Source organism: Hyposmocoma kahamanoa, unplaced genomic scaffold, assembly GCF_003589595.1.
Source record: "Hyposmocoma kahamanoa isolate Upper Pololo Valley unplaced genomic scaffold, ASM358959v1 102, whole genome shotgun sequence".
Classification (NCBI taxonomy): domain Eukaryota; kingdom Metazoa; phylum Arthropoda; class Insecta; order Lepidoptera; family Cosmopterigidae; genus Hyposmocoma; species Hyposmocoma kahamanoa.
This window is the reverse complement of record NW_020653337.1, coordinates 3576414-3595477: the sequence shown is the minus strand read 5'-3', so window position 1 is coordinate 3595477 and position 19064 is coordinate 3576414. Positions and strand designations below refer to the sequence as shown.

At 38.6% G+C, this 19064-nt stretch overlaps 1 protein-coding gene across 1 annotated transcript in view; it reads right to left on the bottom strand.

Annotated features, from left to right (window-relative positions):
- LOC113232455 (cytoplasmic dynein 1 light intermediate chain 2) overlaps positions 1-18482 on the bottom strand; it is a 21752-nt gene extending 3270 nt beyond the window's left edge. Inside the window, exons 1-7 of the mRNA XM_026467198.1 lie at positions 18341-18482; positions 17880-18070; positions 16556-16759; positions 6224-6432; positions 5130-5359; positions 2614-2725; positions 170-310 (exon numbers count right to left, since the gene is read on the bottom strand). Of these exons, the coding sequence (XP_026322983.1) occupies positions 170-310; positions 2614-2725; positions 5130-5359; positions 6224-6432; positions 16556-16759; positions 17880-18070; positions 18341-18414 (1161 nt within the window). The 5' untranslated portion in view covers positions 18415-18482. The remainder of the gene's footprint in view (positions 1-169; positions 311-2613; positions 2726-5129; positions 5360-6223; positions 6433-16555; positions 16760-17879; positions 18071-18340) is intronic.
- Positions 18483-19064: the final 582 nt, after the last annotated feature.

Sequence of the window (19064 nt, the reverse complement as noted above, 5' to 3'; positions counted from 1 at the left end):
GTGGAATATTATTTAATAAGCATACGATAATATAATTGAATATTTAAATAGTAAAAATTGCCACGGAAATTAGGTAGTGAACACCAGTCCGAGAATGACCGATATTCAATAAAATCAATTTAGTTCCAACTGAATGGCTTGTAAAGGTATTATCTACTGTGCTTGTTACCTGTTGCGTGGCCCTCTGTGCGGCGCGTAGCGGCGAGTCGGCTCTTGGTGCAGGAGTACCAGCCTGCAGCGCGGCCAAGTGCCGCTGCAGGAATGATTGCTCGTCCTCTGCTTGGACTTCGGCTTCGCGGTTCGCGCCGCTCTGCAATAGACAATACACCGTATAAAAGACATTGTGACGAGGACATAAGGTACTTAAGGGCCTATCGTTCGTGTATGGGTATTTAGATGACATCCTGATCTTCTAGCCGAATAAGGAACAGCATGTGGAACACCTCCGTCAGCTTTTCCAACGCTTAAGAAACTATGGCATATTAATTAACGTAGCCAAATGTGAGTTTGATCAATCATCGATTACATTCCTTGGCTACCAGCTCACACATGATGGTATACGCCCGTTGGAAGACAAGGTCCAAGCCATTTTAGACTTCCCAATAATATAAAAGAACTTCGTCGTTTCTTGGGAATGTACAATTTTTACCGCCGCTTCATCACTCAAGCTTCAGCAATACAGGCACCTCTCAACGTCGCCTTGGCAGGACCTAAAAGAAAAGAATCGCAAGCCATAGTAATGACAACCGAGATGATCAACGCGTTTGATTTATGTAAATCAGCCTTATCAACGGCGGTCATGTTGGCTCACCCAGATCCAGATGCCGATAGGCTATTTTCACGAACGCTTCGAATGAAGCTATAGGGGCAGTTCTACACCAAAAGGTGGATAGTTCCTGGCAGCCACTGGCATTTTTCTCCTGACTCCTTAAGTCGGCAAAGGAAATACAGCACGTATGATCGTGATCTACTGGCCATTTACGATGCCATCCGACATTTCCGACATATGATAGAAGCTAGGACTTTTGTCATACACGGACCACAAGCCTCTCACGTTTGCATTTTCTTCCAGATGTGAAAATTGTTCACCTCGCCAGTTCCGCTATCTCGACTACATATCACAGTTTTCCACAGACATTAGATACGTGTCTGGAGAGTAGAATGTAGTCGCCGATGCTCTTTCTCGCATAGAAGAAGTGGGAGAACCCCTCGATCTGCAAGCTCTCGCACATTCTCAAGTACAAGATCTTGAGCTACAAGAACTTCTCAAGAATGGTTCAGCTTTAGAACTGGAGAAGATGAAGTTTGGGACAGTAGATCTATACTGTGACATCTTCACAGGAAAACCAAGACCCTACGTAACCAGTCCCTTTCGCCAGCGTATTTTTAAAATACTTCATGGGTTGAGTCACCCAGGAACCAAGGCCATGTCAAAACTGATAACGCAAAGATATGTTTGACCAGGTATTAAGAGAGATTGTAACCAATGGACGAGGGGATGCAACGACTGCCAACGTTCCAAGATCCGCCGTCATACATCCTCTCCAACCACTCCCTTTTCCACCCCGTCACATAGATTTTCCCATTTCCATATGGACATCGTAGGGCCTTTACTTATTTCGCTTGGTTACAGATACTGCCGCACGGTCATCGATCGTTTCCGTTAGCGCAAAGGTAGAAAATATATCAATAAAGGTACTAAATATTAGAACATAGGTAGTAAATAATAAGCACAGTTTGATTTGTATATCTCGATTGTCCAGCCATCCTGACGGATACTTTGTGGTACCTTCGTTGTTTACAATTTCCATACCACAAGTGCTTTAGTTACTTACTTTGGGATCAGAGTAACGTATGAGATGTTGTCTAATATTTATTTATTTAATTTCATTTTATCACAGTTAAGGAAAAAACTTTAATAAGATTTAATAAAAGTTTCAATCTGAGTCTATTATGTTTTCTTTTTATTGGTGCAAAACCTTTTCTTTTTTTTCCTTTTTTTTATATACATGACAGGCAAATGATTCCACTCCACCTGATGTTAAGTGGAAAGTGGTATCCAAACGCGAAGGAACCTAGTGCAGCGATGAAATCCTCACTGCACTAGCCACCTCCACCCTGCCTGCCTACAATATGTCTCTTCACGCCTCGTTTGAAGGACCCCATATACCCCAAGGATGGAGAAGGAGGGGTCCTCCAAATGACGCAGACGGCGACAGCAAACATCTGCCCGGACAAACAAGCAGATCCCAGCTTTCGCTTTGAAGGACTCTTCAAGCATATAGCCAGGGTAATTCAAGTAGCTGCTGTCACCCGGGCAGAGTATTTGCATCTCCGTAAGGAACAGCAACCTAAACTTTATCACAAAACGCTACTAAAGTATGTCACGTCCACGTGTCATTTGCTCCAATTCATGGAAGGGAACTTTATGTACACACAGAGATTACTTATTTATACATAAAAATGTAAACATATGACAATTAGTGGAAAATGTTCTCTTTTAAAGCTGCGTAAGATCTTACGTCCTCTACGTTATGCAAAAAAGTAAAATTTGGTAGTTATTAATGGAGTTACGTCAATTAATATTGATGTAATAGAAAAGTATAAACTCACTTTTCGTATCGCTGGCTGAACAATGACGTCCCTGTAGTAGTCGTCCGGCTTACAGGACTGCATGTTCTCGTACAATATGCTAATCTTCTTCATGCTGTCCCACCCTGCTGGACTGATAATGGGATATATTTAAAATTGACCCGTGTGTAGTTGTTGAAGATCTTTAAAAATGAATCGGGTGCTTTTGTCTCCGAAATCTGTATGTTTTTGCCGTCTTTGAGTCGATATCTTCAATTAACCCTAAAATTTTTCTGTTTTTAGTGTAAACAGCCTTATTTTATTTACTAATATTAAGCTCCCCGAATTTTGTGAGAAAAAAATAAAGAAACAAAAATTGTGAAAAAGCAACAAAATAAAAACCGAGATGGCCAAAAAATTAAGTAGTGTTCATTGGAGGTATCGAAATATAAATGTTCATTACGAAAAGTAAAAAATTAGCACACATAACGACATATTTAGCGAAACGCGAGTAAAATCTCCAAGAAAATGCAGTATTTAGTCAAAATTCGGGACGGTTATTTTACTTTTTTTTATTTTTGGTCTTAAGTTGAAAATATACAAATAGTCGACTGTCATTTCTTCATTTATTTCTTTTAATTTCCTACTAGGTTTGTTGAGTGTTTTGAGGTTGATTAGGCGTTCTTGCTTGATTGAATCAATGCTAAGCTTGTTATAATTTAATATGTTTATTATGAAGATCGAACACTAAAAAAAATTCCTTCGATCCGGCTGGATTCGACCCAACGTCTTCCAGCAAACCGTGGCAGACGCTATGCCAACTAAGCCATGGAACGAACTAGCGGAGTAGTGGATCTTACGAATTTTTCTACGTGCTTGTTGCAGAACTTTGTTTTTTTGTTTATAACGACTTTTTTGTAGTAGCGCCATCTGTGAGAAATCTATTTCTTCACTCAGCCAGGTACCTTTACTTACAGCTACCAGCAGCTGACTAGAGATGTCGCTTTAATCATTGTAATTTTTCAATTTTATTTAATAGACTAACAGAACTACTCAATACTCTAGTCAGGACTTGAGTATGATTTCAAGCACTACAAATCATACTCAAGTCCTTACCATTACGGTCGTATTTCCAATGCTTGAAATCATACTTAAGTCCTGGCTTGAGCATTGAGTGGAGTTCAGGAATACGACCCATTTTTTTTTACATACAGTTATAAAAATTAATAATTATAACAAAAGAGTGAAGTAATTTCACAAAAATAATTGAACATCTTGGTGGTCACACATTGTCATAATTAATTAATTAAAACTTAACAATGCTAAGCTGTTACAACTTTTAAATCTTCAACCATTTGTACTTTATTAAGTAGAAATGGCTACGTATAATTCGTATTAAGAAATAAATGAATACAATTTTTTGTCTTAAAAACGTCCGTCCGAACGACGTCCAATAAAAATGACAATTTCTTCTGTTTGTAAAATTTATTACCTAAAAAGTTTCAGTAGGGTATGAAACATTTCGTCGTTTGTAACACTGCGATATTCGTACTTTCTCGGATTTGAACGCAGATCGGACGTAGTACGTAAATGCGCTTAATTTCAAATAAGTATATAATACTCAATCAAGTTACAAGACGAATGATGCGAATGAAGCTTCATACTTGACATTGTGTTTTAATTTGGTCGGGTATTATTTATTTGATAGTAATTGTTTCGGACATATGTCGGACGGAGAACTAGAGTAGACGCCCTGATTTGTTCGTAGAAATAATAGTAATTCTTTATTGACAGGTATATAAATGCCTCCGTGGCCGAACGGTTACCATGCCGGACTGCTACGCAGAGGTCCCAGGTTCGATTCCCGGGCCGGGAGAAACATCTGTATGGCTATTTCTGTCGTGAGTTTGTGTGTGGCCATGGCACCCGCGATACAAGGTTTCCCTAGTGCGGGGCTATGTTCAATGTGTGCTTTATTATTGTTGTTATTGTTATACAATATAAATAAAAGCAAAAAGCAATAAAATAATTGGCATACAATATAAATAAAATACAATAAAATGCGCTTATAAGACAAGCCTGTCATTTCTTATTTCCATCACGACGCACGGAAAACCAGTATTTAAAAAAGGAATTGTGCACGTGCTCACAGAGAGTACGGAGAATCCTGTTGTCAGACGCACGGAGACGGCTCCAAAAGTTGACGACGCGAGACGTTATTATTGTGAAAAAATCAAGAACTCCGGCCTCGGCGAACATACTCAATGCACTGCAGTATCTGGGCTGGTTCATTAGAATGCGATACGCATCATTATACTGCACTCTAATGGGGACATTTTTTTTTATAGTCCCGTACTAGGAAACCCTGGATCGCGGGTGGAATGCGGGTGGGATAGTAAATAAATGTAGGCCATACAAATGTTTCACTCGACCCGGGAATCGAACCTGGGACCTCTCCGTGGCAGTCCAGCAAGGTAACCGTTCGGCCACTGAGGCAGTTATTACAAGTGATTGCTCACTGGTTTCTCATTGTGTTAAATTAATAAATATACACTCACATTAGAACAGCATCCTTTTCAACAATAAGCGCTGGCGTACGGAAAGGCAGCCCGTATATCCTGTGAGTGAGGTACTTGTACAAGAGATCGCAATTCTTATCCTCCTTGGCGCTAGTGTAGAATAGCGCCGCGCCATATTGGAGGCAGAACCGCCGAATCCACTGCTGCATGAAGTCGAAGTGTTCGTCGCGGTAATCGTGTTCTTTTTCTAATGTGCTCATGTAGTCAGTCTGTGGGATAAACGATTTAGTTATCGATGTGTACTAAAGGTAATAGACGTGAACTCGTGCGATTCTCAGTACCTGTGGTCCATTTTGGCTTAACAAAAACGAAAGGATCGTAATTTGTTTGCCTGTAGATTTCATTGATAACATATTTAGCATTCTTGTTTACCTCGACATAATCATAAGCAGTATGTATACTGCCAATTGCTATTCGGTGCAACTACACAACGACTGCAAGAGCCGAGAATATTCTGTTTATATAGAATATTATAAAAAATAGACAACGTTTAATTAACATTTTATTTGTCAGATTAAAATAAATATTTCGATAAATGTTTTGTTGTAATTATCGGTGACGTCCATCCTTTTTCTTGGTCACCTGAGAATACCCGGTAAATGCCGAGTATTAACCATTTTGGATCTCAATGCTTAGATATTAAGCTTTACATTTGTTAACGCCTGACGTTAAAGTGTTGACAAAAGTGCGACGTCCATCCTTTTTCTTGGTCACCTGAGAATACCCGGTAAATGCCGAGTATTAACCATTTTGGATCTCAATGTTTAGATATTAAGCTTTACATTTGTTAACGCCTGACGTTAAAGTGTTGGCAAAAGTGTGCATCTGAAATTGTACTCCGAATATCTTTTTTTTTGACAACTCACTTCTCCGCTAATTGTGTTAGCGAAAGCATTGATATTAAATTCTAAATTACAAAAACGCTGTATATAGTGCCGATACAAGACTAAATAAAGTTCGGTAGTTTCATTTGTGTACACCTGTGCATGAACAACTTTATATTTCTTTCTTATTTTGCAATTGCGATGCAGTCGGTATAAGTATGCAAATAAGTAGAATATAAAGATACCAACCTTGGTGACAACCACAACAATATCAAGACCAAGATTGGTAGTAAGTACTCCGTCCGGAAGAGGGGAGTCTTCTTCCTCCTCAAGGTCATCGGATAGGTTCCTAGACGATCTTTTCATTGGCGACGACGCCGACGCCTCGAGTTCATCACCAGGCTCTGTATACCTTTGCCATTTCTGGACTTGCTGTTTTTTACTTTGTAGCCTTTGTTCTGTAAAAAGTACAAATGCATCTTAGGGTGCTGCGTTATATACATTAAAATAGGTTCAAAATATGAATAGGGATCGAGAATGCTCGGTTTTGAAAGCTGAGGGCGCCTTACCCGATTACTGTAAGTAAACTTTATTGTATATAAAATCAAATACAGTTGAAATTTAGACAAGAAGAGAGGCAGAAGTTAGATAGCGACTATGTGGTCTGTGATAGGGACGATATGATTTTACAACAAGCAGTGCACTTTTTTTTAGTTGTACTTCAGCCTATGCTTGACTTTTGGATTTACATTTTTCCTATAATCTATTTCACCGACCAACTCCGTAAACGCTGTTGGATAACGATATCGTATCCGAACCCGAATCAAACGTTTAACTCGGAAAGCGTCCTTCGATTCCAGAACGATATCCAATAAAATGATTCGTTTAAAATATCGAAGAGTGCTAAATCGGGATCCGAACGCAGTATTGCTCATATTGCTGTTTAACGGCAGAAGTAGGTACGGTGGCATAGGTATATTTTTTTTAATGCAAAACAGACGTCGCCTTATGTTACGGCCACAATCACACTTTATATTAATCGATGATGTGACTGAATTAAAATAAAATTAATTTTAGTGTGTTTTCGTGCAAATTGACAACACGTTTTTGACACTGCAACATGTATTACAATAGTTTATCATTGCTGACAATCATCTGACAATGAAACAAATCAATAAACCAAATCCTAATAAACCAAAAGCCGGCAAACAATCAGATCTGGTAGCGAGCAGCTGCCCCATTATGCCACTTGGTATTGTGCTCAAGCACTGATCAAACAGTATGCGACAGGCATGACGCAACTGGTGAATCATAAAATTTATTGGAATACATGTCGAGATCTTAAATTGGTATTAGCTTTAGGAGCTTTTTCAAGTTATCTATTATTATTTAACCATAGTAAGTTATTATAGTCAGCAAAGAGAGATGATATCCCAGTGGGTGGATGTTTGCTTTTCAATTTGAGACTGTGTGACGGTACATTTAATTGTAGAGTCGGCTGACTAAAACACATGTCCTATGTTACGGCCACACTAAGGTATAAAGGCATTAATTATCGCATTAACCTTTATTGTATAAAGTTGTTGCTGATACAGATACAACTTCATAACAAATGCAATCGGCGCGCCGTTCAGTTCAGTTTGATCAGGCGCTCCGATCGTACGCATGCGCACGCTTCCGTGTTGTGTATGCGTAGTGAAAATGGCGACGCCAGAAATTGACATTTCAATGATAAAACTTAATGACTTCATATATACGAAGATGTTTTGTTTATAACATTGATTTGTCAATATTTGGCGTCGCCATTTTCTCTAGCATTTTAGTAGCTGCAGAGCTCCCCGTGAAAGAGTTCGTCCAGGGTTGTACTGCCACCTTACCTATTTATGCCGCCAAGCAGTAATGTCAGCATTACTATGTTCTGGTATCGAAGGGTAAGGGTGCAGGTGAAATTACAGGCACATGAGACTTGTCAACTTATGTCTCAGGGTGACGGGCGCTGTGGTATAGTGCCTCTCAGATCTTTGCAATTTAAAGCTCTGAGTGGCACTGTAACCGTTATGGACTGGCGTGTAGCTTACCACCAGGCGCACGACTTGTTGGTCCCGTCACATGATGTTGTAACAATAAAATAAAAAATAAATAAAAATTTTATTACTACAGAAAATACGTTATTTTATTTTTTCCTTTGAAAAAGTATTCGTATAACGGTTTCTGTAAAAACAAACACCGTTATACAAATTCGTTACATGGTCGAGCTCGCGCCGGCGCCGATTGGTCTATTATCGGCGCTCATATCTACCTTCACATCACCGGATGCTGATTTCATGTATTAAAAAACGCGAAAAATTTACATTTCTCCGCGAGATACTTCTATTCTCGCATAGACATTTCACACGTTATGTCGCTCTCGCCCAAGTCGCGCTTGTTTGTGCTAGCCTTACAGTTTCGTTACATGAACTCGCTTCCATTCCCTTCCGCGGCAATGTAAGCTATACCTAAGCCTAATTATTATTTTAATTCCCGTAAAATAATAATAATGAAATATAAAAGCTTCAAACAGCAATAAATATGAGTTATTTTTAAGACCTATGACTGAACTAGTTACATTTTGTATAGGACTGCAGCGCACCGATGCAAGCGTGTGACTCATCACTTCACCTTGCAGTTTAATGTTGGACGCATATATCACTGTTGTTGAGATATTATGTGATACACTCACAGGCAACAATGATTGTCGGCTTTGCAAAAAAGGGGCACTTTTTAAACCACCTTTCTGATCCTGATATATCCTGGCGAATGAGTTCATCCAGTGAAGAACTGCCAACTGTAATTTTTTTTTTGCCGCCAAGCGGTAATATGAGCAATACCGCGTTCCGGTTTTGAAGGGTGAAATTGCAGGCACATGATACTTGTCAACTTATCTGTCAGGGTGACGGGCGCAGCGGCAGTGTCTCTCAGATCTTTGCGATTTAAAGCTGAGTGGCCCTGCAACTGCTATGGACAGGCACGTCGCTTACCAACAGGCGCACGACTTGTTCGTCCCGATTATAAAAAAAAGATTAGCTATGCGATTTTAAAGCCCGTGAACCAGCCTAATTACACGGGATGACTTTTCGATTTCATCGCAACTCCCAATAACAGTTTCAATGCGGGCGCGACTGCAGTTTAAGACTGCTGGGAATGGAAGCGACTGCACTTTATATAGCATATAACTTGGTTCAAATACAGTCAGCCCAAGTGCAATAATGTAGCCAATTTACAATCGGCGTACATGGCATAAAATGTTGACAGTTACCATGAAATTATATTTATTTTTATAATTTAGTGGAATACGTGTAAATTCTGCAAATGCATTTTTTTAAATTCTAGCTGGTTTTTTTACAGTTTAATTTTGGGTCGACTTTGAAAATGAAAACAATTATCGTCAAATTTTTTTTTTTCATCAATTTGTTTTACTTTTCTCCTCATACAGGTTAGTCGAGTTTCGAACCACTCGATTTAGCATTCCTGCAAATTTAAATACTTTACAACTTTAAATAAATAGTTTATTAGTTATTAAACTTTCATTTAATACGTGTTAAACTGTTGCAATTTTTTAATTTTCAGTCGTTTTTGCTTTGTCACAAAGTCTGAATAAATGCATTTTGTGTAATTTCGGATTTGTCAATAAATGTTGAGTAAGGCTGTGTCAAGTAATAACGCACACACTCAACAATAACGTACACACTCAACATAGACTCGCACTAAGGAAACCCTGCGCGGGTGCCACAAATTACACCCAAACTCAGGAGAGAAATAAATGTAGGCCATACAAATATTTATCTCGGGCCGGTAATCGAACGTGGGACATCTGCGTGGCAGTCCGGCAAAATGGTAACCATTCAGCTGCGGAGGCAGTTAAGTCGATGTTCAATTAATTGTCACTGTGTTTAATTCTTATTCCCATTCTACTTACGACTAAATAACAAATTAGTATCTCCAAGATTTACATTGAAGATGGCTCATTCATAGTGTGACCAAGCTCTAAGATAATTAGATAATATAGTACCAAGTCGTATATATTCTGCATCGAGCTTAAGAAATAGACGATTGGCTGATTTCGGATTTGTAGAGAATCGCATAATGTCACTCATACCTATGTGACATTGTATGCGATGGAGACCAGTGTTGCCAGATGGTTACATTTCTTAAAACGGTTACACGCGCGCGATTTTAAGGAGCGATGCAAACGCGACTCAAGCTCGCTACTGCATCGATACAAACGCGCGATTGCAAATCGCAAGTGTAGTGATGCAAACGCGCGTTTCACGAAAGGGCGAAAAGTCGCCGTCTGTAACCACTCTTACATTTTAGAAACTTTTGACCCTCTCGCGTAATATGTAAGAAACTTTTTGTTTTCGAAGAGATTTTTAAAATTCAACTACATTTGTTATTGTATATTACAAATAGTTTACGTCCCGCATTCAAATAATACAATAAAGTAACTTAATGATGGCGCAAACAAAATGAAATCAAAGAATTATTGGCCAGAACTTTATTTTCCTTGAGCGTACCTACGTTTTTGTTTTTTTTTTGGGATTTAGGCGTAGGTATACAAGTATAAATAAATAAAAAATAAAATACATATACAAATACTTTGTATTTTTAGGACTTTTTAATTTTAATTAATATTAGAATAAATAGATTTGTCTTCATTTTGTTATAATTTTAAACTAGGCTGAATGTACGTAAAACTATGCCAATGTATAAGATTTCTCTTCTGTCAAAAATTTGTCTGTACCTTTTGTGTCTTGCTTCTATCGAGTATATAACCAGAAATACAAACAAAGTATCATTTGATTTGTTTGAAAACTATTCTGCCAAACCATTACGGTGACAACTGCGCTCCGATTGGCCAGCCCGAATTTGAAACAATTGACGGGTGTCGTCAACTGTTTCACTTCAAATCTACCAGTTTAAGAGCTTTGCTATAATGGACAAAAATGGAAAAATTACATATTTAATATTTAATTACCGATGAAATATGATTCCGTTGGTTTTGTAATTAGATGTTCTGCGTTTTTCCCACACCACTGGATGTCGTCAATTAATAAAGCAAAAACCAAAGTAATGACTAACAGATCTGAAAAACCTCTAACTGTAGATGTAGAATACATTGAATGTGTAGGATCCTACATTTATCTGGGCCAATTAGTGTCATTTAGTGATCAAACTGAGCAAGAAACAGAAAGAAGAGTTACCAACTCTCGGAACCGATATTGGTCACTCAAAGACATATTTAAAAACAAGCGCTATCCAATGGCAGCAAAGAGAAAGGTCTTTAACATCTGCATCCTCCCAATTTTGACCTATGGATGCCAAACGTGAGCGTTGACTAGTAAACACCATGAGAAACTCACAACCTGTCAAAGGGGAATGGAGAGAATTATGCTGGGATTCTCTCTAAGAGACAAAAACAGAGCTACGGACATACGAAGGACCACCAAATTGGAGGATGTCACCACAAAAATCAAAACGCTAAAGTGGAAGTGGGTTGGCCACATGTACAGGGAAAAAATAGAAAAGTGGACCAGAAAGGTAACAGAATGGTTACCAAGAGAAAACGCCAAGAGGTAAAGAGGTCGTCCCATTAAAAGATGGTCCGACGACTTTAAAAAAATAGCTGGACCTCTATGGACTAGGCTAACAAGGGACAGAGCCAGGTGTATAGAGCTGGGGGAGACCTATGCGTTTTCAAGATGCGCTGATGTTATAGTTTAAGTAATTCATGAATAAAATTGTCAATATAATTGAATGTCAGTATAGTATAGCTTAATAAACAAATTTAAAAAAAATGTGTAATCTCTACGGCCTGGTATTACAGATAGATAAGTACATAAAACTTTATTCACCAATAAGACACAGATATAGATTAAAAACAAAACAAAATTGCCATAATAGCGAAAGATAGTTTTTTTTTATTTCTTTTTTTAATGTGACTCGGCAATATGACTGCACCGCGCCTGATGGAAAGTGCGAATACAGTCCAGAGATGAGAGTAACGGATGGAAAACACAAATATCTTCACTCCGTCACTATCATTTTGCCGGTCTGGCCAAATGCTTCTTCACACTATGTTTGAAGGACCCGATGTTATAGAGGGGAGGGAATACATGCGCCGGGAGTTGGTTCCACAATTTGATGGTTCGGCATAAGAACGAATTGCCAAACTTTTTAGTGCGGGACGGTATTGAACTGACCGTCCAACTGTGGCAACGCAGTCCGGCACGGGTGGTCCGCTGATGGAAAGGAGAGGAAGGGATAAGGTTGAATAACTCTTCTGAGCACTCACCGTGGTACTGGCGATAGAATACGCTAAGAGACGCTATATCTCTGCGAAGCTGTAACGACTCCGCATGCTCAGTTACATGAGGATTGTTGACAACACGGAAGGCGTAGCGCTGCAGTCCATCTAGGGCATCGAGCAAGTACTTGGCAGAGCCGTCCCAAAGGTGCGAACAGTACTCCATGCTGCTTCGGACCTGAGCTTTATACAACAGGTATCGCAGCTCTGGAGTAAAAAATCGGTGCACCTTGTTCAGGATGCCAAGCTTGCGCGACGCGGTACAGATGACGCTCTCTATATAGTCTTTGTTGCTCATGTCCTTCCGGATGCTCATCCCCAGCAGGCTGAGCTTGTCCTGCAGCGTCAGCGTTGTACCCTGAAGATGGGGAAGTGGAAGGAATGGGGATTTTTTGGAACTGAACGCGCATACCTGGGTTTTCTTGGCGTTGAACTCAACCAAGTTTCGGGAGCCCCACGACGATATATGTTCCAAAACATAGTTGAGCTCAGCGACAAGTTTTTCCCGGTTTCTCTCAGGGTCCTCCCGGCTGCTTGACGGTTGTTTATAATAGCAACCGTGCACTGTGCTATCATCTGCATAGCAATGAATGTTGCCAAAAGGCAACAAGTCATTGATATGCAGAAGGAACAGCGTGGGCGACAGCACGGAGCCCTGTGGCACCCCAGCATTAACTGTCACGAGCCGCGAAGTGCCTCCGTCAACAAGGACACGCAATCTTCGCTCGCGCAGAAAGCCGGAGATCCACTCACAAAGGCGGCCGGGAAGACCATATGCCGGAAGCTTGGAGAGGAGACCACGGTGCCAGACCCGATCAAAGGCCTTAGCAATATCCAGACTTATCGCTAAGGTTTCGCCCTGTTTGTCGATAGCTTCACCCCAGAGATGCATTAGATACGCTAGAACGTCACCCGTTGATCGGTTCGGCCGAAACCCGTACTGTCGATCATTAAGAATGGAGTGACGTTCCAGGTGCCGGATTATCTGGATATTTAGAATCCGCTCCATCACTTTGCAGAGCACTGAAGTGACAGCTATTGGGCGATAGTTTGTCGGATCAGACTGATCTCCTTTCTTGGGGATAGGTTGCACGTTGGCCTCCCTCCAAGCTAGGGGCACGTTACTAGATTGGTATGAGAGGCGGTATAAGCGCGTCAGTACGGGAGACAACTCCGCCTCACACCTTTTAAGGACGATAGGAGGTATCCCATCTGGACCATAGGCTTTCCGCACGTCAAGAGTCTGCAGTTCCTTGCGGACATCACATTGCCTGATAACTATATCAGGCATTGTGACTCCGCAGTGGGGAATTGACGGCGGTTGCGCATCTTGGTCGTGAATGCGCGAGTTAGCCCCAAAAAGGTCGGCCAATAAATTGGCTTTCTCTTCGGGGCCATAGGCCAAAAATCCATTGGGATACCTCAAAGGCGGCAGCGACGAACGACAAAAATTGGACTGCACGGCTTTGGCCAGGCTCCAGTAGGCACGGCTACCGGTGGGATGGGCTACCAGCTTCTGGGACTTCTTCAGTAGGACTGAGCGTATGACTAAGTTCCCTAAGATGCAGGATTTGAGTTAAGGCCTTCGAGAACGTAGTCATCTGTATGCTCTATAAAGACATGACTACTGGTAAAGTTATCGCTTGACATATTAAAAAATAAAGTGTAAGCAGTACCTCCCATACAAATATCCTTAGATTTATTTAATAGCTTTATTATATATTTAGTAGCAGTAGAGCTCCTTGTGAAAGGGTTCGTCCAGGGAAGTGCTGACACCACATCTATATCTGTCGCCAAGTAGTAATGTAATTTACGTGGTGGTCAAATTCATGTATTAAGGTGACGGGCACAGTGCCAGTGTAAAGCTCAATTTCCATTGCGGCGAAACGGAATGGATCGAGCATTTACGAAATTTCTCGCGACTGCGCCTTGAGGCTATAGTATTTCGTCGATGTTTGACGTCACACCGCGCCTGCCTTCGCGCCACTTCCCGCGGATTCGCCAGGCGTCGCCGACGGTAGAAGCGGAATTCTCGCGAAAGCAAAGAATTCTGCGGAAGACGCGAGACGTGATTTTTGGTTCGTATCTAGTGTGTACGTTACACAATTGATCATAAAGTTCAATAATAATAATAATAATTCATTTATTTGTGAAAACACAGGTTAGATATGCAAGTTGACATGTACAAAATGAGTAGGTATAGTTTCACTGTGTCCGGCCAAACATTTGGCATACAAACATTGAAAGTATATTTGGTATATGAATATTATAATACTAACACAATTACCGGTATTGACAATATAAAATGAAAAGAAAAAAAAAGAAATAAAATGTATTCAAAGTATTACATATGTTTATAATATCGTTAGTATTCAAGAATGTCAGATCAATTATTAATGTCCAAAATAGTGAATATAATAAAAACAAATTAATTCATTCCAACAATTAAATTACAAAAGTCAAGCGGCTTTGTCAGGTGAAAAATATTAAGTTATAGTGTCATTTAAGAATTCGTTGATGTCATAGTAACATTTATCTATTAATAAATTGCTCAACACATTTTGGAACTTATGCGTTTCAAGTGATTTTATACGATCAGGAATTTTATTGTATATGACCGGTGCGAGTTGAACAACACTCCTTCTAAGAAGAGCTGTTTTGCAGATCTTTGTGCTTAATAAACGTGGTCTAGGTCTCAATATGCTGTGTACAACATCGTTTGAAAAAGTCGCTTCCATTCCGTTCCGCCGCAATATAAATTGAGCCTAAGTGGCTCAGCGATTGTTAAAGTTCGGCGAGACGCTTACAAGGCGCATGACTTGACGAAAAATAATCTAGGTACAGAGTACTAAAAAAACCGACCTCAAAAGTACGTGGAATTACGTCTTTTTACTAAGTTTTATTGAAATATGCCCTAGTTCGCCATAACACAGGACATGACACTAGAAATAATAAAAATCGGTTCTCACTACTCAAATTATATTGAGAGAAAAACGCCTTGAATTGGAGAAATAGCAAAATCAACCATTAAAATAATTGCTTCTTAAGTAAAATTCAGGCGCTATTTATAAAAAGGAATCTTCATGCGTGAACAGCCACTCTTAGAGGATGATTCAAAATGAAATGGGACCACTATGGAAGAACCCCCTTTCCAACAAAAAAAGAATCATGAAAATCGGTTCACAAATACCAGAGTTATCGCGTAACATACATACAAAAAAAAACAGTCGAATTGAGAATCTCCTCCTTTTTTGAAGTCGGTTAAAAAGCACATTTGCAATTATTGTAAATCTGCTTTAGTGTACATAATAAAACTTTACTTAGATATTTCGAAGTCTCTTAAAAGTGTTTCATGGTGTGTGGTCCTTGAGGTTTAAAAACATTATATTTAGTAATTACAGTGAATATTAAAAGTATCTTGAGCGAAAATCATACAACATAACATTAATCTCTCTCTTAATGTATTCAATAAATAGACATTAATGAACTGTCTATTATTTACAGAGGAGGTAAAAAAGTGTAAGGTCAGGCATAGTGATGTAATAACTATATTTATTGTAGTGAAAAACTCAGTTATATTTGCCTTATTTGGCAAAAATAAGGCAAATATATCTTTTAAACTTATTCTTACAGTTATATAATTTAGATCTAGTTTTTTAAAAAGGCCTTAAAACTTTATATTCATCAGTAAACTTTTTTAATAACAGAAATTGTATCATACATTATAAGTATGTACATAATAAGTTGTTTTGGAACTTTGTTAGTGAATGTACCCCTTTTTTATAATTTATTTTACGTAACAACATTAACAATATGAAAAAATAGAATCTGTTCTGTTTCTCTCATAACAGTCTAGCACTTAGTAATTTTTTGTTCACCAATTGTGACTGCAAAAGTCGGGCGCGCGTGTCACTACAGTGGCGTTGCAACTGCACTTCTAAATATTGTACGAAAATTAGTAGTGGTGCCACTGCAGCGCATCTAGTTTGAAGGTGCCCTAAGAGTGGTCCAAAGTATAAAAGTATTAAGCTATATATGCTCTTGGATGGTCACCTTTAATTTCACGCAATCAGAGCGAAAAAGACGTTGTGTATTTCATGTCGACGATTTAAGAGGGAGCGAAACAAACAATATCTTTTTAGTTTTTATTACATAAACATATAGAGTTTTCTGACTGGCTCTCAATGACTCCCTTGAATGGACTTTTACAATGTTATATTAATTCATTAATAACTTACCAGGTGTGAGATCCAATTTATCTATATGGTCACCGAGCATTGAAGCCCAGCTTTGCAATTGATCGAGGATTCCCCATGGTGTAGTCATGGCAACTGTGAGGATGATCAGTGTGTGTGGAAACGTCTCCTCATTGAGAGCAAACTTTAGTAGATTCGAGTGTCCTGGGTCTCCATCCAGGACCCATACACTGAGTCGGGTTTGATCTGTAATTGGTTTTGCAGTTTTAATGTTTAGTTTCTTCTATTGAACATCTGAATGCTAATGACAACTAGGCCGTGTCCTCCACTCTCCAAGGTGGGATGAATGTGATAGTAACAGCAAGAATTAATTAATAATGTGCATCAAAGATTTTCAGTATGTAGTTTCTAAATAAAAAATTCAGAAAAGGACCATATAATTTAAGATATCAGAATTCTTCAACTAATGCAAACAGTATTCAAGCAAGTGCTAGGAAGGCCTGGGAAGAATAGAGACAATCGATTGCTAGTGAGCACTATGTAAGTGCTATATTTCATTGCAACATTATTGGTTAAGCTATATATTTACCTAAACAATAGTGTCAATATTGCTATTTTTTATGTAAAATAGGAGGTAAGCAACCAGGCAATCCACTTGTTGGGAGGAGGTACATCCCAGAGGAGGAGCTTTGAAATCCAAGTCAAAAATCAAAGTCAATTTGAGAGCCCTGTTTATGTGCTTTTTTAATAAACACATGTCATAGTGGACAGGAAATGCTTTAGGTCCCTCCTCCTTAGGTGCATTCCAAATGGGACTTGTCAATGCTTCTCAGATCTTAGTGATTTAAGATTGCAGTGAAACTTTTATGGACAGCAATTTATTTATTCTATCACTTGGTATTGTAAAAAAATTTTGCATGTTAGATACCCGCTTGATCTTAGATTGCCAGGCATCAAGAGCGTGTACTTGAAACGTTAAAAATATGATAGTGGCACCTGTTAAAATCTTCCTCTGATATTAAATTCTAACTTATTTTGGGGGATTTTAGATTATTGTTAACCTTCTAAACTTAATAAGAGAGTGAAAAAGGATGACTATCTTAATTATGTCAATTTAGTTTAGCAAAAGAGGGAATGCTTAGAATAATACAAACTAAATTTAGATGTGAATGGAGTTCAATACACTTTTGCTCTATCTTATATGCATTCCGTAAGCTTTTTATTTCAAAATAGTAGATACATACTAGTTGTTCTGCATTATAATTTGTTGACACAGCAATGCAGTAACACCATTGTATTGTTTAGCATTCTCACTAATTAATTATGCATCATAGAAAGTGTGTCACAGACAAACAAACATACTTACCATCCCGATATTCATCTCTAACATCTATATATGCATATTCCAGAGCTGACCCCTTCTTAGGATCTTCCACTCCTTGTAATTTAGCTATGAGTGTGGTTTTTCCAGTTTCATTGTCACCCAAAACTAATACATTTTTGTTTGAAGGTAGTTTTGTGTTCCCCTGATTTTGGACTTCCTCTAAGATCGCAGACCTGAAAGAATAACATTCCACTGTGAACACAGGATTATAGCTACGATGCAAGTAAAAAAAAACCTCCTGGCAAGCTCTTCCTGGAGTATAAATAAGTTTGTTTCAATGCAATGTGAAAAGATTCCACGGCTATTTTACAAACAAAGGTAAGACAACGCAGCCAGGTCACATATTTCTCAGGTATGAGGCTTGACATCACGTAGGTGTGACACATTGGAACCCCTTATTGGGGGACTGAATGTTACTCGAAAAATTAACAGTCAACTGTTACCACAGGTTGTCCTTCGCGTCGGCGTTTTCTTTCTTTCTAGATTTAACCCCATTTGCCTGGCCGTTTGTCTCCATTCTTCAGAAATGATAGAAGATAACAACGGCACAGAGAGGCTTTTCTTCGTTTTCGTTTCTTCGGCCGTTCATACGTCACTCTCGCGATGAAATGTGTATTGCTGCGCCAATATTTTATTTACCTTGTAGTCATAAAAGTACCTACTATCCTCTTATAAATCCTGCGCGAAAGTAAACATTTTGATTTAATTCTACTCAAACTAAAAAAAATACTTGATACACGTCCAGCAATAGTATTAAAATGTCATACCAGTATTTTAAAAATATTTCAAATTTTTTCAAATCATATTTTTTTCCCTGACATTTAAATCATCGACTTAAACTGGCAGCACTTTACTTACATTTTTAATTTTATTAGTCACTATACAGGCAAAGATTTTATACAAGAAACGCCATTTCATATGTCCACGAAACTGTTAATAATTTTAGTAAAAATTTGTAATTTTTCATTAATTGTTTTATTTTTAATTGGTAAATACTCTTGAAGGTGAGAAAATAAAAAAATAATGCTTCATGAAGTACTATAATTTGAAACTTTTATTACAAAATTCATTATATCCAAATTCCTAAATAAGTTATGAACGAAATTGATAGCTGTCAAATCTTCAATTTCGTTAGGTACGCGAAAAAGTAAAAAGTTTGAGAAATAT